General features: G+C 44.9%; 1 protein-coding gene, 1 long non-coding RNA gene, 1 other non-coding gene and 1 pseudogene across 3 annotated transcripts in view; 1 reads left to right on the top strand and 3 right to left on the bottom strand.

Moving 5' to 3' along the window:
- The window catches only part of LOC134485696 (uncharacterized), a 7480-nt gene extending 4244 nt beyond the window's left edge, over positions 1-3236 (bottom strand). Inside the window, exon 1 of the long non-coding RNA XR_015672736.1 lies at positions 3118-3236. This is a non-coding gene — a long non-coding RNA (uncharacterized LOC134485696). The remainder of the gene's footprint in view (positions 1-3117) is intronic.
- On the top strand, positions 2882-27122 carry Acadm (acyl-CoA dehydrogenase medium chain). Its single transcript, NM_016986.2, is given in 12 exon segments — positions 2882-3021; positions 5599-5686; positions 8383-8480; positions 8587-8656; positions 8899-8999; positions 9747-9827; positions 11131-11261; positions 14383-14491; positions 18683-18823; positions 19442-19537; positions 24058-24306; positions 26474-27122. Coding segments are annotated over 12 exon segments (1266 nt in total). The 5' UTR covers positions 2882-2991; the 3' UTR covers positions 26546-27122.
- Positions 7373-7503, bottom strand: LOC120101239 (small nucleolar RNA SNORA15). The gene has a single exon (XR_015679293.1). It is a non-coding gene; the product is annotated as a small nucleolar RNA SNORA15 (small nucleolar RNA).
- Positions 26026-26135, bottom strand: LOC147996633 (U2 spliceosomal RNA; annotated as a pseudogene).

The raw sequence follows: 27122 nt of genomic DNA, 5'->3' as shown, positions 1-27122 counted from the left end.
ATGGCTGGGAGGAGAGAGAGGGGCAGAGCTTTTAGATTTGCACGGGCTAGGAACTGGGAGAAAGGAAGAGGGAGATTCACCATGACTCAGGGAAGAAGGATGGGATCTAAGAGCTGCAGGAGAGAAAGCCAATCAACCATGTGGACTTGGGCTGGCAGGGAAAAGTTTAGGAGTACCCAACCTTTGAGCTAGTCACAGCAAATAAAAATTAACTGGTGTGCGCGCGCGCACTCGCGCGTGTGTGTGTGTGTGTGTGTGTGTGTGTGTGTGTGTGTGTGTGTGTGTGTGTGTGAGAGAGAGAGAGAGAGAGAGAGAGAGAGAGAGAGAGAGACTTTCATTTGCTAATCCAAAGATCTCCTGTTCGGGCGTGGCGGATGCTTGCGTGGGACCTGCTTCCGGTAGCCAAAGCGGTGTAGCTAAACTCATCACTACAGCCAACCGTCATCAGGGAAAAAAGTGACATTAAAGACTTCGTAACATGAAGCAATATGAATGGCACAGGCAGTGCTCAAGCCTCCAGCCGCTTGCGTCCTGGATCCAGAGACACGGAAGGAATGTACAGCAGGGGCCGTTCTTCATGGCTTGGCCTCTTAATGAAAGCAAAGGGGGGTGCCGAAGAGATGGCTCAGGGGTTAAGAACAGAGGAAATAAGTTTGGTTTCCAGCGCACTCAGCCAGCAGCTAGCAATCACCTGTATCTACTTCCAGGGAATCTGATATCCTCATCTGGCCTCAATGTGCACAGAGCCACACAATTACACATATTTTTAAAAATAATAGTATTGTTGACAAAAGATCGATACGTTTAAAAAACAGAAAAAAGTTAAAAACCAGCCTGAAATGGGAAACATTCGCAGAATCCTAGTTTGGAAACGAATTACATGTACAAGGCACTGGAGGGACACACGCGTATTGACTGTGACTGGATGTTAAATGACAGTGGAGAATAATAGCTCAGAGACTAATGTGGTAATGGGGCTTACAAGACAGTGTGTTATATAAATATTTAGAGTTGGAGCGTGTTATGTTAAAATTAGTTCTGAGACTAATCAAGCTCTTAGAGACTGCTCTTACCCAGAAGCTCCAACTCTTCGGCTGGGCTCAAAGATTACGGAGAACAAAAGTCTACCACCTTCATTTGCCTCTGTCTCCTTAACTTTGGGTTCAACTCCTTAACTCAACCCAAGCCTGTTAATCACTCCAATATTGGAAGATACCTAGCCCATGCTGTTCCTGTTTGAGGAAGAATGTGAAGAGAGGTGAGCATTCTGTACCAGACGCAGAGACATGCTTTCTAAAACATCTATCCACGTTGCCCCAACGTCTCCGTTCCAGTGAAGAAGCAATAGTAAGATGTTTAATGGAAACAGAGCAAAGAAGGCCATGCAGATCTCAACATACTTTTCAAATACATTAGTGGAAATATTACAGGGGAAAAAAAAAGCCATAGGCTTCAAATGCTCTCTGACAGCATTTGCTTTCTGGTAGGTGAGAGGTAGATGTGTGCCTGAATATTCTAAAGGATTTACCTAACGGTCACAACGCTGTTAGCTTACCCACAGAGGAGGGCACTAAATGGCTACTAAGGGAGCTTAAAAATGGCCCAGAAAATGTTGACTGTGGACTTGGAACACTCCACAATCAGGGATCTAAACGCCTCATCAGACTAGCAGACCATTCAAAGGAGGATACTCTCTTCTGGAAGTTACAACCATTAAAGACTATGTCTCAGGAAAGTCTGTTGTTGTCCTTGAAAGATTAGCCTTATAGACTTCAGCTTTTATCTTTCAACGGAATCCACATACCTTTGCCAGGCTTTGGTGTGCCTGACAGTGCTACAGTCAAGACAGAGAGAAGATGAGAACTTTCCATTGTTTACTATTGGTTCAAATATAAGTTCCTGTCTCCCAGCTGCTTGAAGCAGGGAGCAAGAGGACTCGGACAGCGTATTTCACTGAAGCTTTGGCAGCCGAGGTACCCAACACTGAGAAGTTTTATAATCTTTCACCTTTGTAACATCGCAGCTACCATCTCAAGTACAACTGGAAGACAACGGGACTTTCAGCAAAATTTACAAACTCGAGCAAAATGTTTACTCCCAATATCCACTAGCTAGGGAGCTTTTGGATAGGCTCAGCTTCCGTCCCCAAGGACATTGTCCACATCTACATGAGTGGATAGTAAGTAGCCTTGAAAACGTTCAAAAACCACAGATGATATTGTGCTTCGGTTTGTTCTTGCTACTTGGCTCTGGCTAGCCTCAAACTCGCAGTAGTCTTCCTTCTCAGTCTCCTGCCACTGAGACTTCTCAGTCGCCCGGCTACACAAGCAGCTAAACTCCCATTTAAATTTTCAGAAGCACAGACAACCTTTCGCTCTAGCCCAGCGTTAGCCGCTCCAGTGTACACAGGACATATAAAAGATCTGACTCTCCGAGTAAAGGTCACAACTGAGTGCAGGAAACGCCTGCCTGCGCCCTCTGGCCTGGATTCGGGTCCAGCTTTCCCCGGTATCCCTCCGGAGAGGACGCGACCTTCGGGCTCAGGTGACACGGGGTAGACAGCTTTTAGCCTGTGCCAAGGCGAGCAGCTCAGGCTCCAGCTAGGTCGAGGGCAGGGCGCAGGCGCCGAGGGCCTTCAGGCCCCTCCCTCTTCTGGCCCTAGTCTGGACCGGGCGAATCTCCCTCATCTAACCCCGCCTCCCAGGCCACACCCCCTGATCCTGCAATGACCACACCCAAGGTCTTCTGCTTGGACGGGTCATTCGCCTGTCTCTCAGCTGACGTCAATTTGGGAGCCCAGACTTTGTCGCTGTGAGAAGGGACTCCCCAGGCCACGCCCCCGAGGACTTTGACTCGCAGACCCTTGTACCGCGTCCAAGGCCCGCCCCTCTCCGCCCTCCAGGCCACGCCCCCTGTGGGCGGGACCCAGTCCGCTTAGCTTCTGCCCTGTGGTGGTCGGAGCCTGCAGAGCCAACAGAGCAGGAAGGCATCATGGCAGCAGCGCTCCGCAGAGGCTACAAGGTGAGCGGGTGACGGGGCGGGATCGGGACAGTCGGCCCTACGCGGTCGGGAGGCGGGCGCGAGCCTGCTGGAGTCCCCCCCGCGCTGCCTACTGACCTCCGGCCGCTGACCCCTGCAGGGGTGGCCCTGTGGACCTGCTTTGCTCTCGGTCAAGGGGCTCAGACACTTCCTTTCGTCATCAACCCTTCTCGAATCCGGTGTCAGAACTCTGCTCTGGCAGAGGGAAGCACTTCCAGAAAACTTTGACTATAGTCCCACCCCAGGAAAGCATCAGTGTGTTGTTCTGTAGCTACGGGTGTGAGCAGGTGTTAGGATCCAAACTGGCTGATCCTGGGTGTACACAAAACACAGCTAATTCTACCAGAAGGAAAGGGAAGTGGGCTGCTCACGGCAACAGGGTTAGTACACCTGTTGTTTTGTGATGTTCAGAAAGGTACCCTTCCCAAAAACAAAAGGGAGAAGAGCCTACCGAAGAACTTTCATGAAGTTTGTCTTCTAAATGTTGTACCCTCCAGAATTTTGTTTCCTGAGCTCCGTTTTAGCCACTAATTGACTTAAATACTAGGGATGCATTCGTATAAGAACTCCATTTACGCCACCAAAACTGCACTACAGTTGCCTGTGTTCCCAAAATCTGTAGTTTTAGAATTTACAACATTTTTTTTATTGCATTGATTGACCGCCCCTCTCCCTCACCCCGGCCATTACTATACAAATTAACAGGCTCTGAAAGCAGAAGCTGAAGGGGGTTTTAAGTTATTTTTAATTCTGACAACAGAACTAGAGGTTTCTTGGTGCCTCCAAGGACAGGTGAAGGAAAGTCTAATCCCATAACCAATAAGAAAATGCATATTCTTTTATCCTGTTTTCTACGTTGCTATAAAACCAAGACTCAAATTTCTAAGCCATTCGTCACTTAGTTGTGCTGTAGCTGCAGGCTCGAAGACTAAAGTTAGGATTGTCCCCATATTGGAATTCTTTGTTTTTGGCAGAGAGCCAGGAATAATAAAAGCAGTACTCTTATGATTTTAAAGTTTCAGAACGTTGTATTTATTGTTTCTTTATATTGGGTCTCATTTTGTAGTCCAGCCTGGTCGAGAGCTAACAGCTTTACCTCTGCCTCCCAAGAGCTGCTACCTTCAAGCCTGGCTGTTTTATTTTAATAATCTCCAGTTATCCTCTGGGATTAGTGAACTCCATTTTCCAGGTGTGAATACAAATTGTGTATTTGGAACTATTCCCAGACAGGTGTTTGCAAAATTTAAACTCTGTGTTGCAATGCTAGCCTCTTAACCCTATCCTGTTTCCTACTGTTTCTAAGTTGTCTACAGAGACACACATGCATACACGCATACACAGGCACATGTACACATTCACATATATAGACAGTGTCCACATACACACACACATACACACTCAAGCACACATATACACAAACACATACAGACTGCTCGTACTTTTGCACAAGCAATGAGCAGGCCCCCATGTTAAGCTATCTAGTTGAATGACTAATTTCAGTATATAAGGAGCTCTCCACTTCAGTTGTATAAAAGCACATGACCAGTTTTATAGAGTGTCGATCTTCATCTAATCTTGGAAGTAGAGGCAGAAGAATTGAGATCCCAAGGCTAGCCTGGATCCCACAGGGGCTATCCTGAACTACTTCAAAAGAACTTGTCCTAACAGAAACACAAACCGAATTATTAGGGCCTGCAGTGGTGGCACACGCCTTTAACCCTGCACTTACCAGATAGAGGTTGGGAGCTCTCTGAGAGTTCAAGGCCAGCCTGGTCTACAAAGTAAGTTTCCAAGTCAGCCATAGCTACATCCTGAGGCTTGTAGCTACTTGTCTCTTTTCTTTTCTTTTTTTTTTTTCTTTTTTTTTTCTCTCTTTTTTCTTTTTTTTTCTTTTTTTCGGAGCTGAGGACCGAACCCAGGGCCTTGCGCTCGCTAAGCAAGCGCTCTACCACTGAGCTAAATCCCCAACCCAGTAGCTACTTGTCTCAACCACACAAAACAAACAGCAGCACCAAAAACTGCACTTGGATACACACACGCAAACACACACACACACACACACACACACACACACACACACACACACACACACACGGGGGTTGGGAGAGAGGGCCCATGTTTACTTCCCAGCACTGATGCTTCCCAGCTCAGAACCATATGTAACTCTACCTCCAGGGAGTCCTGTGCCCTCTTCTGGCCAGTTTGGACATTGAATAGAAAATAAAATTTAATAATATTTCCTTTATACACAGGCATCCCTCTAGCTTATAGTGGACACTCGAATCATAATATATTTAGTGCTGACTTTTAAAACACAGCTCTTGAATAAACACATAGCCATACAGATGCTGTGCTCACTTTGGACGGTCAGTATGGCAGTAATTACTTGGGGGATATGTCTGTCTGGAACTCTCAGAGTACATAAAGCAGATGTGCAGGCCAGAGGTTGGTAGTGGGAGTATGCAGTACGCACCCCAGTGGCCTAGCCAGTGTTCTTGCCTTTGGTTGATAGTTATCAGGTTCATTCATTGTGTCTATCATTATGTTTTTTTCTTCCAGGTCCTGAGAAGTGTCTCTCATTTTGAGTGTCGAGCACAACACACAAAACCATCTCTCAAGCAGGAGCCGGGACTAGGGTTTAGCTTCGGTATGTGCTTCGCTTGTTGGCTTGAAGATATGCCTGGGATATGTTTGTGAGCGTTATGTCTGTTAATGAGAAGAGCAGTCACCACCCACAGTTGGCTCGAGGTTCCTCACAGCCGCTGTGCTGCATCGCCTCCTTCTGTGTTCTCTCCGGCACATTCAAGTGTTCTCGGGCATCTCTCTAGGATTCTTCCTCTTTTTTCCCAAATGGATAGATAGCCCAAACAAATGAATCTATATGAATTGTCTTAACATACTTTCCTTTGTCTTTGGAGACAGTCTCACTGTATAGCTCCGGCTGGCTGGAGCTCTAAGGAGGGAGATAGGCAGGCCTGGAATTCACCAAGACCTGCCTGCCTCACCCTCCTAGTACTGAGATGAAAGGTGTGAGCAACCACACCCGGCTCAACAAGTATTTCTCTAAATACTTCTACGTAAAGCGATGTAACGATTTAAAAAAAAAAAAAAAAAAAAAAGGCCTGCTTTATCCATGCTATTACGTGACGTTCTCAGACCAGGGAGCAATGTGGTTTTGGAGGGAAAAGAAGCTAGAGTTTTCTTTCCTTTTTATAAAATGAAACATTCAGGTAAAAAAAAAAAAATGAGATAAATCCTGGTTTTCGTTCGTGTCCTAAAAAAAACCTCAAGGGTTTTTACTTCAGATTGTTACCTTGCCTCTAGGTAGGAAACCATTTTCTCTGTTTGCTTGATCTCTGAAAAGTTACAAGGCTGAGCTGGTTAACATGTACCCAGTGCCCTTGGTAGTCTGAAAATGGCTAGGTTTATTGCCTTTATTTGAGTATAGTTGAGTGAAAATAGATATCTCTCTCTCTCTCTCTCTCTCTCTCTCTCTCTCTCTCTCTCTCTCTCTCTCTCTCACACACACACACACACACACACACACACAACTGGAATTAAAGAATTTTCAAATGGTATGAGCATAGCAGGTTGAATTAGTGGGCCTTTGAGAGTAGTAACCGTTTACTCTGTTATCTGTTGCTCTTTGCTTTTTACATGTGAATTCCCACATACTAGTTAGCAGTATCAAGAATCTGATAAGCCACTGAATTGCCAGAGGCCGAAGCAGATAGAGGCGTTTGGAAGGGAACTGTGAGCTCTGATGAAAGTGCACACCCCTCATACTAGTTAACAGTATTGAGAATCTGACAAGCTACCGAATTGGCAGCAGGTGAAGCAGATAGAGGCGTCTGGGAGGGAGCTGTGAGCTCTGACAAAAGTGCAAGTAACGAGAGGGGCCGAGGGAGGGGCGCACCTTTGTTCTCAGCACTCGAGACAGAGGCAGGCAGATCTCTGAATCCAAGGCCCAGCTGACATACAGAACTAGTTCCAGGACAGCCAAGGCTACAGGGAGAAGCACAGAGGACCAGCCGGTCTGGTTCTGATGGATAAAGTAGGTATGACATGTGCAGTAGGGTAGCTTGAAGATTACGGAGTTTGTGAAAGCAGTTTGCCAACAAATAATAATACGGTAGACGCCTTTCTTTCTGACACTGGACCCATATGCAACCTTGACAGGAATTAATCTGTGACCTTTGAAGTGAAGCTGTGATTCAGAAAATCCCAGCACAAAGCCCCAGGCTCCTTGTCTACTGTGTGTTCACCACGGGACTCGGGGAGCCACCCCTTCTCTGCCTTGTCTCCTGTTCCTTTTCTTCCTGTTTTCTTTTTCCTTTGTACTTAACTTTTAGTAGCGATATACCTTAAAAAACAGTGTGCCAGTCGCCTTAGAGGAAGACTCCGCTTTTGCCTGGTGTCTGGCTATGTGCATTACTGACAGAAGTCCATGGCATTCAGCCATCCCTTGGCCTCTGTGTCTTAACCGTGAGAGACTTGATCCATCTTTTACACTTCACCTCTCAGCCCCATACAAATGAGAATTGTAGTCATAATTATTCTTTTTAAAAAACGGAACAAGACAGTGTCTCGCTGTGTATTCCTGTCTGGCCTGGAACTCACTGGGTAAACCAGGCTGGCCTTGAACCCACAGAGACCCTCCTGCCTTTGCTGTCTGAGTGATGGGTATAAGGTGTATACTGCCCTACCTGGCTTGTCCTTCTTAGCTTTGGCTCTTACTCTCATTGCCTGAAATGCCCCAGAACACCATTAGCACTCCCTCACCCTTGTGTGGAGGATGGAGTCCAGGGCCTCACATAGGCTACATAGGCAAGCACTTCACCAGTGAGCTCCATTCCACTTCATTCATCATACTGATGGACCCACATTGAAACACCAGATAGCACAGGTCTACAAATGTGCAATTAGCCATCTAGGATTACCCCAGGGGCTGGGGCAACATAGTTGCCCTATTCACTTCACAGTTACCTAGTTTTGCATTGTGTAAACATTGTTTTAACACTGCCTGTTACTGATACAGAGGGTTAGATGCGGCTGTTATTATTTTGGGGAGATTTCTCATTGCTCTTACCATTTTGTTTGTGGGAACTTTCATCCTCTTAAATTGATTGGGGGTTCAAAAGAAGAGCGAAATTTAAATTCTGGCGTTGACGTTCTCAGGGAAGTCTCCAAAACAAGTTTTATTGCTGACCGAGTTCATCTTGTCCCTTCAGACTGCCTCCTTACAAGCATATCTCCTGTAAGCAGATCTTAGGGTAAATATAAACTTCCACTTGTTCCTTCGACTTTGCCCTTTTTGATGTTCTCCAAACAATGTTCCCTTAGAGTTGACGGAGCAGCAGAAAGAGTTTCAAACAATTGCTCGGAAGTTTGCCAGAGAGGAAATAATCCCGGTCGCCCCAGACTACGATAAAAGCGGGGAAGTAAGTATCGTGTAAGTAAGTTGCAGGGGGAGGTCACCATGAGATCGGGTTACCTGCCTGCCTAGGTTCAGGTATAGTATAACCACGCTGTTGTCCTTCCTTTCAGTACCCGTTCCCTCTCATCAAGAGAGCCTGGGAACTTGGGTTGATCAACACACACATTCCGGAGAGTTGTGGTAAGCCTCCTACATGTTTGGTCCTAAAATTTAAAAAAAAAAACAAGAAAACTCTCGTTCTCTAAAACCTTGTTGCCGGTCAGTGGCTTTCTGCCTTAGTTTCCCTATTTCGGCAGCATAGTGCTTGCCTGCTTGGAGGAGCCTGGCCCTCAGCACAGGCATTTTCCCTGTGTCTAGATAGTTTTGAGTTCATCGACTTGTTCTTCATATTATAACGCTCTGCGTATGCTCTGACACCATAGGTGGTCTTGGCCTGGGAACTTTTGATGCGTGTTTAATTACGGAAGAGTTGGCATATGGGTGTACAGGGGTGCAGACTGCTATTGAAGCAAATTCTTTGGGGGTAAGTGACAGAGACAATAGTTTACCATGGGGCTGATGAGGTGGCTCAGTGGGTAAAGGCTCCCCATGGTCTGAGTTCCCCCCAGGGGTCCCAGTATGATGGGAAGGAGACAACGGACTCCCCCAAGGTGTCCTCTGGGCTCCAGAAGGGAGCTGTAGCACGTGTACACATACACATAAACGCATGTGGGCATACATACAAAATAAGTAAAATGGCCATTTAAAAAATGCTAATCGCTTACCTGGGCTGGTAATGAGACACCAACAGTCACGTTGGGTTGATCTCCATAAGAACTATAAGGAAGGTCAGCTAGCCAGCCTGGAGTTGTGATTACACAGCTTGATCACGGTTGGTTCTGTTGTCCCCAGTACCGGGAGTTCTGGGTGTCCTTGTAAGGAAACTGTACACTCTGGCTACAGCTCCTGCGGAGGCAGCTTGGAAGCCATCATCCTCTTGGCCTGCTGCTGGGTTACAGTGTTGAAATGTCCTGAGCAGTGTCTAGGACTCTGCCCGTACAGACCGAGTCATGTAGCCTAATTTTAATCTGTGGTCGTATTACTGTCAGCCATGTTTGTGTATTGCTAACAAGGAGAAGCGTGTATTAGTATATCCAGCATGTTAGGTTCAGAGCAGGTGCCAACTCTTTAAGTTTAGTCCTTTACAGGAAGCGGGTAGCTCTTTCTTATTCGTTGAATCCACGCGACTAATTTAAATATGTTGCCTTTGAATGTTAATTTTCCTTGGTAGCAAATGCCTGTGATTATTGCTGGAAATGATCAACAGAAGAAGAAGTATTTGGGGAGGATGACGGAGCAGCCGATGATGTGTGTGAGTATGTCCTTCAGGGTTTTGTCCCTATTTCCCAGTGAGTGTGTCAGGAGCTTCTAGCTCTGCCGTTCCGTCTGCATGTGTGTTATTGGACCGCATGCCCAAGACAGAAGTCAGCAGACACGTACGTAGGTGGACTGTCAAGGGGGTGTCTTAGTAATCTCCCACTCGTTTCCACAAGGGAGAATCCACTTGTTTCTGGATTCCAAAATGGCGTTGAGCTTGTCCTGCGTCTGACTTTCAGAAAGTGATGTCTGCTGAACAGAACAGCAGGACCTTCGTCCTGCAGCTCCAGATGGGAGCAGTTATCTGGGTGTATTTGTTTGTTTGCAGCCCAGGCTGTCTTCAATATCCCGGAGAGAAACTGCCTCATTTATAATTTAAAATGTATCTCTGGCTAGGCACAGTGGTGCACAGCTTTAATCCCAGCACCTGGGAGCCTAGGAGGATCTGTCCTCAAATCTCTGTGCCGTGACTCTGACTCTCCCACTCCCTCTCTCTTCAGGGTCTCGAGTGCCTGACTAGCTTTGAACTCAGGAGGTAGCCAAGATGACCTTGAGCTCTTATTCCTCCTGCTCCCACCTTCCTAGTGCTGGGACCACAGACATGTGCTACCACGCAGAACTCAGTGTATGGGATGCCCAGCTATGTGGTGCCTGGGCTGGAACCAGACCCTCAGGCACGCTAGGCTGTGTCCGCAGCCCTGTCCTGCGTTTCATCCTCATCGTGTGCAGAGGATATATAGCTACAGGCTGTGCTTCCTTTGTGAGATTTGACAGCATCATCTCATGGAAGCCGGTTTTTCAAATCCTGGTATCTCAATATAGGTACCCTGTACCCTGCGAAAGTCTCAAGTTGGGCTGCCTTTCAGCTCTGGTTTTCCTATCTGGTTTTATAGACTGACAGATAGTTGATATTCAGTGAACATTCGAATAGACCAACCTATGTTAATTTCAATTTAATGATGAGTTTGTTCGAATGTGCCTAATATTTTAATATGTCCTGTAGTTTATTGGTATGCTGTGTCTAGGTTTCAGTTAAGTTAAAATGTTTTAAAATAGTAACCGTTTTAACATTTGGTGTACCAATCTATTTGGTTTTTCTAAGAGCATTATAATTCTAGGCATTCCTCTATCGTGCTGCCTTCGAGCCAGAGTGCAGCCCAATGGTGGAACACTTGCTTAGCACACTTGAGAACCTGGGTTCTGTCCTAGAGCCTCAAAACAAGCCAAATAACACTGTTGCCAGGTATCCACAATTTAATAATTAACACTTAATTTTTCCTTGTGCCCGTGTTTCCCAGGCCTACTGCGTGACAGAACCCTCAGCAGGCTCTGATGTGGCGGGCATTAAGACCAAAGCAGAGAAGAAGGGTGATGAATATGTCATCAATGGCCAGAAGATGTGGATAACCAACGGGGGAAAGGCCAACTGGTACATCTCTTCATGACTGCGCCTTCCTCAGCCCCCTTCCTTCTCTTATCATTCAGTCCTCTCGGTTAAAGCAAGCTGTAGTATTAAAGCTGGAGGCCCATCCTAGGAGACTATAAATAACTCAGTGACTCATGAGCTATTCCAAGCCCTTGAACTATTCCTTCCAGATTAGTTTAAGAAGTCCAAAGTAGAAAAGGGCAGTAAGAATAGATAATCTCATCGCCAACTCCGTCAGGCAGGCTTGGTCCCAGGGCACAGTCGCTTCCTCGCTCGAAGGGAAACAGAAAGCTTCAGGGGGATGTTGTTCTGATTCTCAGCAGACTCGTGGTTCCCAGAACTGAACCTAGAGCTCTGTGTGTACCTGGGAAGCACCGCGCTGTGATGCCCATCCCCTGTAGAGGCATTCTTACTGGGTCATGGGGCTGGGCGTGTAACTCGGTGGTTACAGTGCTTGCCAAGCACAGGAGTCACGCCATCCTGGGTCTGGCCCCAGGTGGTGATATACACCTCTACTTATAGTACTTGGAACAAAGGTGAAGAAGGATCAGGAAGTTCAAGGTTATCTTCAGCTACGTAGCAAGTTCAAACCAGCCTGGGGTATGCGAGGCCATCTCAAAAAAATAAATAAATAAATAAGATAAAAACATCAGCCTATACCAAAAAAGGGCAGTACTTAAGTATTTGATGTTCGCGAAATCTAAAACTTCCAAATATGTAGGTCTAAACAATGATATAATGATCCATTAAACATCAAAAATGCAGACTTAAGAAGACTACTTGACCATTAAAAAAGAAAGTTTAATAAACAACTCTAAGTTTGATAAATGAAAGCAATGTAGGTTGGAGATGCACCTCCGTGGTGACTTCAGGCTGAGAGAATGAGTACAGGGATGGCCAGGCGTGAGCACAGTCAAGGATAGCCCAGGCCCTGCTACGTGACCTGTTGCAGGGCGAGCCCCTGAAGCGTACAGAGATACGTTTCATCTGCGTCCATCCTGAATTCGTTTAGACCTTAATTTCTGAAATAATGTTTCGTGAAAGGAAGAGCGGAGGAAACAGGCAGGGAAATCTAAACTTAAATGTCAGTATAGGCTATGCTGAGAGACTCAAAGGTAGATAAATGATAGATAGACAAACAGACTGATAGATAACAGGTGGATAGATAGACTGATGGACAGATATGTGATAGATGAGAGAGACAGACAGACAGATGGACAACAGGCCCTCTTGACCTTTGACTAAGATGGGATGGTACAAGACTCGTATGGTTATTTGAGGAAGGCAGTCTAGAATTAACGAATGAAAGTTAGAAACTGTAAACCCCAGCGCATTCTAAGGACAGTCTTTCCAGTAATAGAGCCCATATGTGTTGTCTTGGAAAGTAGTGTTTTTACTCATTAATGTGAGTGAGTACATGACAGAGACTTCTCAGGAGTGGTCTGGGGGATGTCGTAGTTACCACTCCATGGCTGTGAGGAGATACCATGACCAAGACAATCTTAGGAAAGAAAGCATTTAATTGGAGGCTTGCCTACAGTTTTAGAGGGCGGGTCTGTGACCATCATGATGGGAAGCAGACAAGAATGGTGCTGGAGCAGTAACTGAGTGCTTTATGTCTTGACCCTTTGGCAGCAGGCAGAGAGGAGCAGACGGACAGACAGGCTGACTGACTGGACCTGGCGTGGGCTTTTGAAACCTCAAAAGCCCATTCCCAGTGACACAACTTTCTCCAGCAAGACCAACCCATCAATTAGGCCATACCTTCTAATACCTCTCTAACAGTTCTACACCCTGGTGACTAAGCCTATGGGGCCATGCTCATTCAAACTGCCGTAGGAGATTAGGGCAGTAATTTTCCTGTCTTGGAAAAGAAAACCTGGTTTGTTTGGTTGGTCAGTTGGTTTTGGCCACAGTTTCACTCTTAGCTCAGGCTGGCCTAAAACTCACTGTGGAGCATAGGTTGGCCTCAAACTCATGATGGTCCTCCTGCCTTAGCCTCGCAAATGCTGGGACTCCAGACGTGAGCCAGCACCGCCGACTCTGGAAGCATTCTGCTGTATCAGCATACTTGTGTGTCGAGCATTGTGGAGAAGCATTCCGCCTCGATGGGCTGTGAGGCTCGGCCAGCACAGGTGTAAAGACCGGGAACAGGGATAACAGGATCACTTAGCGTGCTCGCATGAGCAAGGAATGAGGAAGTAGAGAGGCCCCGAAAACAGAACAAGCTAAGAGAGATGTAATTATGCAAGTAGACATCACGGTTTTGAGAACTGACTAGAATTCTTCCCAGAAAAGGCAAGTGCAGTGACTTGGGAAATTAGAAAATAATTTTGTTTTTTCCTATTACCAAATAAAACCATAGTCAATGATAAACTGATAAATTATTGGGCTGGGGTTTTTTTTTCTTTTCTTTTCTATTTATTTATTTATTTATTTATTTATTTATTTATTGCCTTAACATAAATCCATTGCTTAAGGGAGGATAAAAACACTTGGTCGATCTCTCTCTCTTGATGCTAAAACCATCACTAAGGCTCACCATGGACTCTACCTCTAAGCTGTATGGCTTTTCATCTTTTTGTACAGATTCTCAAAAAAAAAAAATCTGTATCAGGATATATGGAAGGAAGGCTGTTTTGGATATGGGGATTCAAAACAAGAACTTCTTTTTTTTCTGCTCATGTTCATTTCTTCTAAATCTTTTTCTGGGAAATGTCTTTCTGTGGGAAGCCAGTAAATATCCCTAATAAGTCAGGTTTGCTGGCTGTGCTGCATGGGGGGCAGCCCTCACAGCAGTGGGGGTCCTCTGTTCATCTTGCAGATTGCTTGTCCTATGAGATATAAGACTGGCCTGGAGAGGAGCATCCCAGTTCCCACACACATACTATACTTTCACACTCTCTTTGCAAAAGGAACTTTTACTCATAACTCATACCCCCCACATTAGTGGAGAGAGAGAGGCGGTTGAGTTAGTCTCACAGTAAAACTGGCATCTGTGCAGGTTTTGAAACCCATCTGGTTCTTCATTTCCTCTTCTGTTAAGTGGGGGTGGTAACACCGGGGTGGGGGCCCGCTGAGATGGTAGTTAACGTGGCCACCATTGTGTGTTTGTGTGCACTAGGTATTTTGTATTGACGCGATCTAACCCAGATCCTAAAGTACCTGCTAGTAAAGCCTTCACCGGATTCATCGTGGAGGCCGACACCCCGGGAATACACATCGGAAAAAAGGTAAACACTGTGCTTCTTTTTTTTTTTTTTTCTTTTTTCTTTTTCTCGGAGCTGGGGACCGATCCCAGGGCCTTGCGCTTGCTAGGCAAGCACTCTACCACTGAGCTAAATCCCCAACCCCAAACACTGTGCTTCTTAACAACAGTTCCCTCCACGTGGGATTTCAACAGTAAATGTCAAGGTTCTTGTTTGTTTCCTTTAATGAAAATACTTTTAAGTCGGAACAAAAATCTAGTTGTGTCTTGATGATATCGGGGACGTAGTTCGCATGTCGGTGAAAAATCTTTCAAAATGATTTTGTGCAGAACACCTTCATGACAGCTGTAGATGTGGGTATAGTGGGGCCGCCATGGCTGCTGCCCCAGGAAGAGAGTGTAGGACTCTGAGAGGACCCCTCCCTCCTCCCTAGAGGACCTGCACAAGCTTTGCTTAGAACAGGTGAAGCCATATGATGTGGGTGGATTACTCACAATCCCACAGCGACAGCGGAAACGTCTATACCTTGGAATCATGTGAGGATGTCAATCAGTGTCAGCTGGGGGTGGGGGTGGGAGAGTGTGTCAAATAAGGCAATGGCATATTGGAACACGCAATCTCAAAGCGTGTAGGAGGTTTCAAAGGTGACATGATGAAGGTAGTCCTGGCGAGAGCTTACAGGCACAGCTTGGGATTATAACGCAACTGAAGTGCTTTTGCAAAGGGGAGTTCTCAAAGAGAACTCTGAGTAATGAAGGATGTCTCCATCTAAGGCATAAGGAGGAGTTGTGGGAACCAAACCAGATCTGAAGATTACTTGAGCAAATTGTCTTCCTCCCCCATGTGGGAAGGTTTGAATCAGCTGGTCAGATGTTGGAGTTGGTCTCCTGAGGCTGAACTGGAAAAAAACAAATCTTAATTGATACATAAGATTTCCAAGGCAACCTTCAGTGTAGGATCCTCTGTTGAGTCCACATCTCTTTAGAAATGTGTTGCTTGACCATGTAAAATGTACGTAACTTCTGCCAGGCGTGGAACTGCATCCCTTCAACCCCAGTACTGCAGAGGCTGAGGCAGGAGGATCACAAATTCTAGGCCAGCATGGATGGTGTACTGAGGCTTTGTCTCAAAAAAGGGGACAAGGACAGGACTTCCCTTTTAGGTCGTGGAAGTTGAAGGGCTGGACTCTACGTGCTGTTTACTCCAGCCTGTTCCGACTACAGAAACCAAGGCCCAAATAATTGATTCACTGACAGCCACAAACCCAGAGGCCAACTTGAGATCAGTGACCTTGTGTCCTTTACTAATAGGCTTGTAGGGCTTTGGCCTGAGACATTTCTGACGCCGTATTACGCTATATTTTAAAGAGAAGATATTGAAGGCTGACTGTGCTTTATAAAGAGACTACTGGCCCATGCATATATAGAATATGAGTACCATGGTGGTCACGCTTCTCCCTTTGCGTGTGTATGTGGCGGATCATGCTCTCCCCCACTCTCCCCCATAGAGATGGTTTCTGGCAAACTCAGGCCAACCCTGACTGTCTCTGCTAACGAGAAGGAAGCTCAGGGCAGTAGCAAACTGGTGTGCTAACTGATGTTGTCTCCATGTTTCCAATGTCGTTCTCACTTAGGAAAACCGTAACTGAATCACTGTTCATTACTGAATGCACACGGTACACTAGATACTGATAAAAATCTACCCCCAGGGACTTACTTTCTGGCGAGTGAGTGAAGATACTTTTATTGTTAGCTACTCAGCCTCCTAAAAAAAATATTCTTTTAAACAAGTGGCCGTTTGCAAATCTGTGAGGTTCATGTTATCAAAATGTTTTGCATCCTAGAAATTGTGTGCTTTGAGATGACTCTAAGAAGCTTTTCGGGTTTTGTGGTTTTAGTTTATTTGAGACAGGGTCTCACTATGTAGCACTGGCTGTCCCGGACTCACTGTTAGACCAGGCTGAACTTGAACTCACAAAGATCCGCCTGCCTGTACCGCCTGTGCCTCCTGAGTGCAGGCGTGTGCCACCACACCTGACCTCATTCTGTCTCTGACTTGTTACTGTTGCTAATCTATGAGCCGGGTTTGTTATTATAATTATATATTTAAAAAGGCATTGCATGTAGAAGAACCTGTATTTTCCACAGTTTCCACTGAACATCTTAGAACATACTTCTCATAGGGCAATTACGTAGAGTCTGAGTTGGGGGAGGACCAAGATAGCTTAGTGAGTAAAGGCTCTTCCTGTCAGTCCTGATGACCTGAGTTCTACTCCAGATCCCACGTGGTGGGAGGGCAGAAGCAACTCCCACAAGATATCCCTTGATGTCCACACTTGTTCCGTGCCAGGCTCCTGCTCCCTACAGCATAAAAAGTAAATAAATGCTCCCCCCCCCAACAAATGTGGGAGAGCTCAGTAGATTGTTTTGCTTGCAAAATGATTTAACAGATGGACAGACAGAGAGAAAGTAGCTTACAGACAAAGAGACACCAATGAAGTTTAAGTTAGTGCTGTTTTCAGTTTGTATAGGCTTCATTCCAGGGATGCAGGGATGGTTTAATATATGGAAAACCGTCAACGTAATCCACTATATAAACAAACTGAAAGATAAAAACCACATGATCATTTCATTAGATCCTGAGAAAGCATTTGACAAAATTCAACACTCCTTCATGATAAAAGTCCTGGAAAGAACAGGAATTCAAGGCCCATACCTAAACATAGTAAAAGCCATATACAGCAAACCAGTAGCTAACATTAAACTAAATGGAGAGAAACTTGAAGCAATCCCAGTAAAATCAGGGACTAGACAAGGCTGCCCACTCTCTCCCTACTTATTCAATATAGTTCTTGAAGTCCTAGCCAGAGCAATCAGACAACAAAAGGAGATCAGAGAGATACAGATTGGAAAGTGAAAGACCCCCGGAGTGGGGAGACCCTCACTCAAGTCTCGGGATGAAGCAACCCCCCAAGAACTCACACAAGACCATCCTTGTTGTAATCACATGAGGTTTATCGATAGCAACCAGTGCACTGGGGTCGAGACTCGTATCCCACGCAGGGGCAGTGGAGTTCGACCCCGAGAGGCTGGGAGAAGAGGTATTTAAAGGGAGAAACCACAACTCGAGGGGGCAGGGATAGTGTGTAGAATAACAGTGAAAAATCACAAGGAAGAACTCTCTGTCCCCCAAGATTGTTTCCTAGGAGAAGCTGTCTCTTACTTCTCAGATTGTTTAACTTCATGGTCCGCTAGTTCCTAGGAGAAGTTGTTTCCTGCTTCTCAAGATTGTTCTCTAAGATTTATGGTCAGCTAGTTTCTGGGAGAAAGCTGTTGAGCTGGCCAGTGTAATTATCCATTCTATAGCCCTAGGAGAGGCTTCTTGGAACATACAATTCTGGGGCCTAACCTGTTGGGTTTTTTTTTTTTTTCTGCTCTAAACTTTGTGTCTAGGGGGGCAACTTTAAAACTTTTATCTTTCAAAAGGAAGAAGTCAAAATATCGCTATTTGCAGATGATATGATAGTATATTTAAGTGATTCCAAAAGTTCCACCAGAGAACTACTAAACCTGATAAACACTGTCAGCAAAGTGGCTGGGTATAAAATTAACTCAAATAAATCAGTAGCCTTCCTCTACACAAAAGATAAACAAGCCGAGAAAGAAATTAGGGAGACGACACCCTTCATAATAGTCCCAAATAATATAAAGTACCTCGGTGTGACTTTAACCAAGCAAGTGAAAGATCTGTATGACAAGAACTTCAAGCCTCTGAAGAAAGAAATTGAAGATCTCAGAAGATGGAAAGATCTCCCATGCTCATGGATTGGCAGGATCAATATAGTAAAAATGGCCATTTTGCCAAAAGCGATCTACAGATTCAATGCAATCCCCATCAAAATTCCAATCCAATTCTTCAGAGAGTCAGACAGAACAATTTGCAAATTCATCTGGAATAACAAAAAACCCAGGATAGTGAAACACTATTTTTGACCCGGGCTGGCACTTATTTCTAGAAAGATCCTGATTAGAAACCAGCGAGGCCTTGCAGCCATGGTTAGTCCCGGGGAAGCTATGGAAGATGGGCAGAGACAGGAGGGTTTGGATTCTACGGAAGCTCAGCTCACAGAGCGGGTGCTACAGGCCCTGCTTTTGGAATGATTGACACAAACTGTGCTGTGACCCCTACGAGTCTCTTCTGTGATCTTCTCCCTAGGAACTAAACATGGGTCAGCGGTGCTCTGACACCAGAGGAATCACCTTCGAAGATGTCAGAGTGCCTAAGGAAAATGTGTTAATTGGTGAAGGAGCAGGTTTCAAGATTGCAATGGGGGCTTTTGATAGAACCAGGCCGACGGTAAGCCGATCGTATATGTGGGGCCTTTTGTTTGTAGTTTTCAATGATTAAGATTATTTTAGCGTTGTATGTGCGATGTCTTCTTTATTTTTTGGTTTCTGCTTTTTTTTTTTTTTTTAATGATGGTGGAGAGGAGATTGGTGCTTGTCCTGTGTGTAGTTCACCTTCTTTCACTGCTCAGTATAGAAACTAATTTAGCAGAAGCTAGAGTATTCCCTGCTAGATTTCCAGAACATCACCCCTAAGTTGATCATTCCTGTTGATCGTGGATCGCTGTGTATTCTGCTGCTCACTTAGCATGGGTCCATGGAAGGCTCCCCAGTTAGACAGTAATGACTTCGCTATTCTGTGAGCCTCAGCCTCATAGTTGGCTGATTGATTGATTGATTGATTGATTGATTGAATGGCAATGGGGATAAACTCAGACTCTGCTAAAAGCCAAGCACGTGCTCCACCACTGAGCTGCATTCCCAGCCCTGCTATTACCTGTAATTCAAAAATAAACCCAAGTACTCTCTTCCCCGCCCCTGTGTGTAGTCCTTCGCTGAGAACCAAGCCATAAGCCGTGTGGCTTGATGACAATATGAGTTTTTGCTTCATTTAATGCTGATGTTCTAGGTCGCAGCTGGTGCTGTCGGGCTAGCCCAGAGAGCCCTGGACGAAGCTACTAAGTATGCCCTGGACAGGAAAACATTTGGAAAGCTGCTAGTGGAGGTAATCTCTTTCTCCCTCTCCCTCTCCTTCCCCCTCTCCCTCTCTTCCCCTCCCTCTCTCTCTCTGTATATGTGTGCGTGCACACCACGAGTGTGCCTGGGTAATGGGCGAGTGCACATATCCCACAGCTGTATAAAGACCAGAGGACTACCTCAGTGTCCTGCTTCTCTTAGCTTGTTTTGTTTTGTGATAGAACCTCTCCCACTGGCCTGGGGCTCACAGTTAGGTTAGGTGAGCTCAAGGGCTGTCTGCTCAAGCCTCTCTGCTGCTGAGATTCCTGGCACAAGCCTCTGCACCCAGCATTTTCACATGGGTTCCAGGTATCTGAACTCGGCTCCTCACGCTGGTGTGGGCAAGCATTTTCCTGACAGCCACCGACCCTGCTCTTGAGGTGATCTTGGCACTGTGCTTGTTTTGTTGACATCCGAAGACACTCATTGCATCTAAATATTTAGAAATTACCTCTAAAGAGCAAAAATAGTGTTCTCTATTTTGTTGGGAAGAAGATTCTAAGGTTTCCTCACTAATCCCTGAGAGCAGATTTTCTTTTGGCTATGTCACTCACAGTTAGTCACTCTGTAAATGTTAAGAAAAAGAATGTGTTTATTACATGCCTTCTGTATAACTGATACCCTGCTATCAATGTTAATATGTGCTTCCAGTAAGCGTGTTTTTGGTAGGTCAGGCTGGCCTGACGCTCACTGAGATCCATCCATCCCCGAGTCCTGGATGTTGGGATGGTGTGCATGCCATCGTGAGATGGGCACCTTCAAGCCTGGCTTCATGGTTATCTCTGTTGGTCGTTAGAGACTTCTCCTCCACTTCTTTCTGCCTCAGTTCCCTTCAGTAAAGCAGGAGTGGTGGAAGACGACTCCATGTCTGCCTACATCTGACGTTTAGCTCTAAGCTTTCTGAGTGTTTTCTCTCTAGCCTGGACTTCTGCACGGAGCTCCATGCCTATACAGTGGTCTCCTGCCACTGTCTCCCTGTCGTCGCCCCTGGCTTTATTCTTTCCCCAAAGACGCTTTCACTTCTTTCAAACTCCACTTCCTTCCTCGTTGATGTCAACAGAGCATCTCCCTCTGTCCATTCTACGCCGTGACACCTCAGCACACACTTACTCCCAGCGCTACCTCGCACTCGGCGTGTCGACAGAGAAGCTGTGCCATGTGAGACAGAGTTGACAGTCGCTTATTTGCAGATCCCGTCCTTTATACTCTCAGGAGCGTTTACTTTAGAGATAAGTTAGTCATCACGGGACAAACACAAAGAACGCAGAGCAACGTCAGAGTAAGTCCCCAAACGAAACCTATGAGGTGGAGACATCAAAACCAAAGGGACAGGACTACCACATGTTGGACATGTTGCAGAGAGTAGCAACGAATCCCATTCAGCAATCAGTGACAGCCCCTACCTTGGACCCATTAAAAAAGCTATCCCTGGGCTGGAAAAACGGCTCAGTGGTTAAGAGCATGGGCTGCTCCTCTAGAGGACCAGGGTTCAGTTCCTTCCCGGAACCCACATGGCAGCTCACAACCGTCTGTAACTCCAGTTCCAGGGGACCATGGCACCAGGCATGCATGAGGTGCATGTATCTGTGCAGGCAGGCAGAGTACACATACACATCTTTCTTTTTTTTAAAGATAGCTCTAAGCTACAGTCTGTGTCACACTTAGCCTTCATTTCAGCATCGTGCAGAAATAACCAAAATATTGGTGACCCATAGAGGAGAGATGGAGTCTGAACAGCTCAAGAACTAAGAAAAGTCTTTATGCCCTGAGACAGCTGTGTACAATTAATGACAAAAAAAGCAGAATGAGAAACCATCAGCCTGGTAGGCCAGCATGTGTGTAAAAACAAGGGAGACATTTGCATTCCAGTGTGTAAACTGCCTCTGGAAAGATAAAAACACACATACTGATACCATTATTTACCCCCTGGGAGGGGGCCGGGTGGGTGACTGTAAGCAGGTGGCTGTAGGCAGGTGGCTGTAGGCAGGGATGAGGAGGGGAAATGTTTACTGAGTATCCCTTTACTTTTGGAACATTTGATTAGTGGGTACTCTGTCTATTCAAAAGTTAAACTCTAACCAGACATAGGGGTCCATGCCTTTAATCCCAGCGCTCAGGAAGCCAAGGCAGGTGAGCCTAGGCTGAGGCCAGCCTGGTCTACAGAGCGAGTTCAGGACAACCAGGACTATATAAAGAGACCTTGTATGGAAAAGATAATTGAGCTAGATGGGTGATTCCGTGGTTAAGAGCATGAGATGCTGTCACAACCATCTGGATCTCCAGTTCCAGAGGCGCTGATGCCCTCTCTGGTCTCTGAGGGCACTGCATGCACGTTACCGTTATACTTGAATACATAGAATAACAACACATAAAATAAACTAATCCCAACTCTGAAGTCAAAGCACTCAGCAGGCTGGGACAGGAAGAGTTTTAGGCAGCTTGGGCTTATGACAAAATCCTTTAAAAAAATAACAACAACAACACAAAATAAACAACAAGCAGTATATAGTGACACACACTTATAATACCAGCATTCAAGAGGCTGAAGCAGGAGGATTGCTCTGACTTCAAGGCCTGGGGTACTTAGCACGACCTTGCTTCAAGCAAGATCCTTGAAAGAATTCTTGGCTTAGAGGAATGGGCACAGTTCAGATAGATAGACGCAGGGAGGGCAGGGTCTGGGGAGATGGCCGCTCAGGAATTAGAGTGCTCGTTGCTCTTACAGAGGAGGATCACAGCTCTGGTCCCAGCAGCCACAGCAACTGCCTCACAGTGGTCAGTCTGTAAATCCAGTTCAGGAGCCTGCATGCATGCATGGACACATACACGCGCACACGTGCACACACAAACTAAAACATGGAGAAACAGGGAGAGTGTCACCCTACGCAGGAGTTAATCCTCCCGCACAACCTGGTCATCTGCCTACCTCAAGCAACTTCTCGTTCTCATTACAGCGTGAAACCTGCTGGATATGTGAATCCAATGGCTGGGTGTCTGGTTCCGTGACCTGAGCTTGGTCCGTGTCAGTCTCTATTCCACTGCAGAATTTATGCTTTTTATAACCTCTAAAACTTCAGATACCATTTTCTTGTTATTCACTGTATGAACCCAGTTTCCAGTGATCTTAATGTTCCCACACACCTACTAGACTCTTTTTGATTTGTTATTTTAAGGCGCATGTCCCATTTTATAGTAAAATGTCTTTTTATAGTGATACCAAGCAAAATACTAAAACAGCCATAATTCTATCACTCAGAATTATAGCAAATACTTTATTACTTCCCTGACCATGTTTCCCTAGAGTGATCATCATACTGTTTGAAAACTTCATGTAACAGTGCACGGTAAATGTCACGTAGCAATGTGTGGTAAACATTTTTCTACCCTGCAATGCATGTTGATGGTATCAGGCATGATACAGCTCTGCCCATCTCTTACAGCATGTGTTGGCTTTCATCTCCCGTCTGATATGACGAGGACAGGAAGCATCATGTCTTCTCTGACATGTTTCTGTGCTAGTTTCCTATGTAGGTAATGCCTTTGGTTAAGGCCCAGCAGGGCAGAGCTCTATAGAGTATCCTGGAAGTCCCAGGTACTCTGGAGGCTGAGGATCACAAGTGTGATGCCTGCCTGGGCCAGCACAGCAGGATCAACCGGGGATGTCCCTAGAGTCAGTCATCTATCCGTCTGTCCACCCACTCCCTGTCTAAATCATTGCAGACACTAAAAGGACAAGAACACTACTAGGTTTTTGTGTATCTGTACCCAGAACCTCAGTCTAATAATGAGAAAATATCAGATAGACCCAAACTCAGGAGCAACTTCCAAAAAAAATCTTCAAAAGGACAAAAGTCAGAAGCTAAGACAGGGATTACAGAGTCTGGGAGGTTCTCTGAAGTAAAGCGGGGGTGGGCCTGGAGTTCACGATCACTTTTGGCTACAGAGCAAGGCCATGTCTTAACACATAGAAAAGAGACCAGATGGCAGTGGTGCACGCCTTTAATCCCAGCACTCAGGAGGCAGGGGTAGGCAGAGCTCTGAGTTCAAGGCCAGCCTGGTTTACAGAATGAGTTCCAGGACAGCCAAAGCTACACACAAACAACAACAGAAATAAATACATTCGCAGGTCTCTTTGGCACATGCCTTTAATCCCAGCACTTGGGCAGAGGCCGGCAAATCTCTTGAGTTTGAGGCCAGCTTGGTCTATAGAGTGATTCCACAACAGCCAAGGCTACACAGAGAAGGCCTGACTCGAAAACTCCAAAAGGAAAAACATAGTTTGAATCAACTAGTGGTACTGAAACAGATAATAGGATAGTTGGTGGGGAACTTGGCCAACCTGGCTGGAGTCTGTGTAGCTCTGCACATACCGATTGCCCTCATCTTACCGTTAGGGGAAGCTGGCTGTAACTTTTCTGCAAGCCCACAGTGAGTGCAAAATAAAATGTAAAAGAGTTTTAAGGAAAAAATTTTTTGAGATGCCCTTTAACCATTTCTCCTTAATTCTAGCACCAAGGAGTTTCATTTCTGCTCGCAGAAATGGCGATGAAAGTTGAACTGGCCAGACTCAGTTACCAGCGAGCAGCCTGGGAGGTTGACTCCGGCCGCCGGAACACGTACTTTGCCTCTATTGCGAAGGCCTTTGCTGGAGATATTGCCAACCAGCTCGCTACCGATGCTGTGCAGATTTTCGGAGGCTATGGATTCAACACTGAGTACCCAGTAGAAAAGCTGATGCGGGACGCCAAGATCTATCAGGTGAGCTCTAGCATTTGTGTCTGAGGGCACAGGATGTTCACAAATGACAACACTGGGTGTCAAACAACCGGTGGTGACATTTGGACCGGTAATTAAGTGTAGCTGCTAAAAGGGAAAGGGCTAGACCAGCAAACAGCACAGGCAAGTATCACCTGTCTAACGCTATCTTAGACTCTTCAATTCTTTTTAACCAATTACAAGCTACATTTTTTGCCTCTGAAGATTATATATGCTTGTCTTGTGTTGGATGTTGAGTGACATCTTTCTCTTTTTTAAAAGACTTATTTATTTTTATATCTATGAGTACTGTATCTGCATGTACACCTGCATGTCAGAGATGGCATCAGATCCCATTACAGATGGTTGTGAGGCACCATGTGGTTGCTGGGAATTGAACTCAGGACCTCTGGAGGAGCAGTCAGTGCTCTTAACCACTGAGCCATCTCTCCAGCGGGCTTCTCTTAATTAGTTGAAACTGTATTTACAGTGAAAAGCCATGTGTCCTTGAGAACTGATACTTGACTCTAAAATTAAATTGGCAATTAGAAAAAAGGTAACTTCATAAACAAAAAGATAGAAATATGCGTGTTCTCCATTGTGAGTTAGTTATAGTCTATACTTCCTCATACACCACCATGTTCTGCACACCCCTAGCGAATTTTCATACAACAGGAAGCCTTGTGTCATTAGCCCTACAGAAGAAAAGCCCATTAACTGTACCATTATCAACACTAAAGATCATGGGGCTGGAGAGACAGCTTGGCAGCTAAGAGCACAGACTGCTCTTACAGAGGACCTGAGTTTGATTTTTAGCACCCGCACACACGGGGACTCATGTGTAACAACAGTTCCAGGGTATCTGAGGCCCACAGGCACCGGACACGCATGTGGTGCACATCCATACATGCAGGCAAAACATTCACATGCATAAAACAAAAGTAAGCCATTCAGAATTTTGTCTCCATAATTCTCTGCCCCTGCAGGCCAAGCACAGGAAAACTGCATCCTAGCTAAGTTACCAGTCTTTCTAGGGCTATTTTGCCTCTCCTAAAGCCTGCAACTGTTCCTGTCAACCACTTGACTTTCCCCCACCACCCAACACTGAATGAATGTGGCCCGAGGTTAGAAGCTGGGAGTGGGAAAGAAGGTGGATTACTAAGGATTAAAGCCCAAAGCCTTTAATGAGTTTAGTAGTAAGAACAGAGAGTGACTGGGACACAGCCAGGAACAGCTGAGAGGATGTAGATAATAAATACTCCGGTAGTACTGAACTTTACACTTCCCAAACACTTTGAAATACAAATAATATTTTCTTTGATGTTATAAGCCTACCTTCTAATTTTGTAAAATAATTTTTGATTATTTAAACTATTCTAATAAAATAACATTCTGCTGATTGGTGATGGTGCTCACCTTTAATCCCAGCATTCAGGAGGCTGAAGCAGGGGGATCTCTGTGAGTTTGAGGCTGGCCTGGTCAGCCAAGTTCCAGGACAGCCAGAACTTCACAAAGAGAAAACCTGTCTTGAAGAAACAAACAAGCAAACAACATACATGTATATATTTATATTTTATGTATATATTTTATATATAATATAATAAATGAATTAAATAAATATGTTAAATAATAATATTTATGTTATTTATATTTAATATGTAACCTATTATGTATTATCTGTATATATTAAAATAATATCTAATGTATTATTACATATTGTATGTAATTTACATAATTATATGATATATTGCTTACAATATAGCATATGTACAACATATATATAATATGTTGATGTTTTACACTTGATCTTAGCCAAAAGGCCGAGAAGCAATGTTGATGTTTTATATATACAGTATATAGATATGTTGTGTTATGTATTAATGTTATATATTATATTAATATACTATACAATGTTACTACTATATAGTACTATATGTTAAATTTTATTTATTGATATTATTAATTATAAATTATATATATGTAGTATTAATAGTATGACATAATATTTAATTATACATCTCATATATATATTTAATTATACATCTCATATATATATATATACATCTCAGATATATATATGATATATAATAACATTTCAGTTTGGTGCTACAGTAGAGCTGAGACATCAAATGAATCCAGATGTTTCAACAACTTTGTGTTTTTCTTTCAGATTTACGAAGGTACTGCACAAATTCAGAGGCTGATCATAGCTCGTGAGCACATTGAAAAGTATAAAAATTAACAGAAATTACTATCGAACGATGCTTCACCCTCATGTAACTACGCTCAGAGCACTGTTGCTGCTTCAGGGGGAAAGGGCTTTACTTGTCTTCCCACAGAAATGAGATAAAAGACGCGTGTCACAGATCTGTGCAATGGGGTCCCACGGCGGAGGGTGCCTCTGTTGAGTTCCACAGTGACCCTTTCTAGATAGGTTTGGTTTTGGACAGTGAGTGGTCAGTCCTTGGCCCCGAATTGTGTTAATTTGCTCCTTGATCACTTGAGATGGAGAAATACCCTGGAGTTCTAATGCTCATTCAAGTGACAAGAAAGGTAGCCTGTCACGAAAGAACTCAGGATTCTACACAGACACTGAGGAATGTGGCGGATTGGACCCATCACACTGTGAAGAGAGAGCATTTCTGTGCTGAGCTGTTTCATAATTTTGATTATATTTCCCTTGTATTGCAGAAGAGTAAAAAAGTTTATATGCATTTTCTCCCATTATAAAACTAAAAACTTTCTGGAAAATCTTAATTCTGAACTGGCATTTTATTTGTCTTGATTACAATGATTCAATAAAGCTAGCCTTAACTTAT

This window comes from Rattus norvegicus, chromosome 2, assembly GCF_021556685.1.
Source record: "Rattus norvegicus strain SHRSP/BbbUtx chromosome 2, alternate assembly SHRSP_T2T, whole genome shotgun sequence".
NCBI lineage: Eukaryota > Metazoa > Chordata > Mammalia > Rodentia > Muridae > Rattus > Rattus norvegicus.
This window is presented reverse-complemented; position numbering and strand designations above follow the sequence as displayed.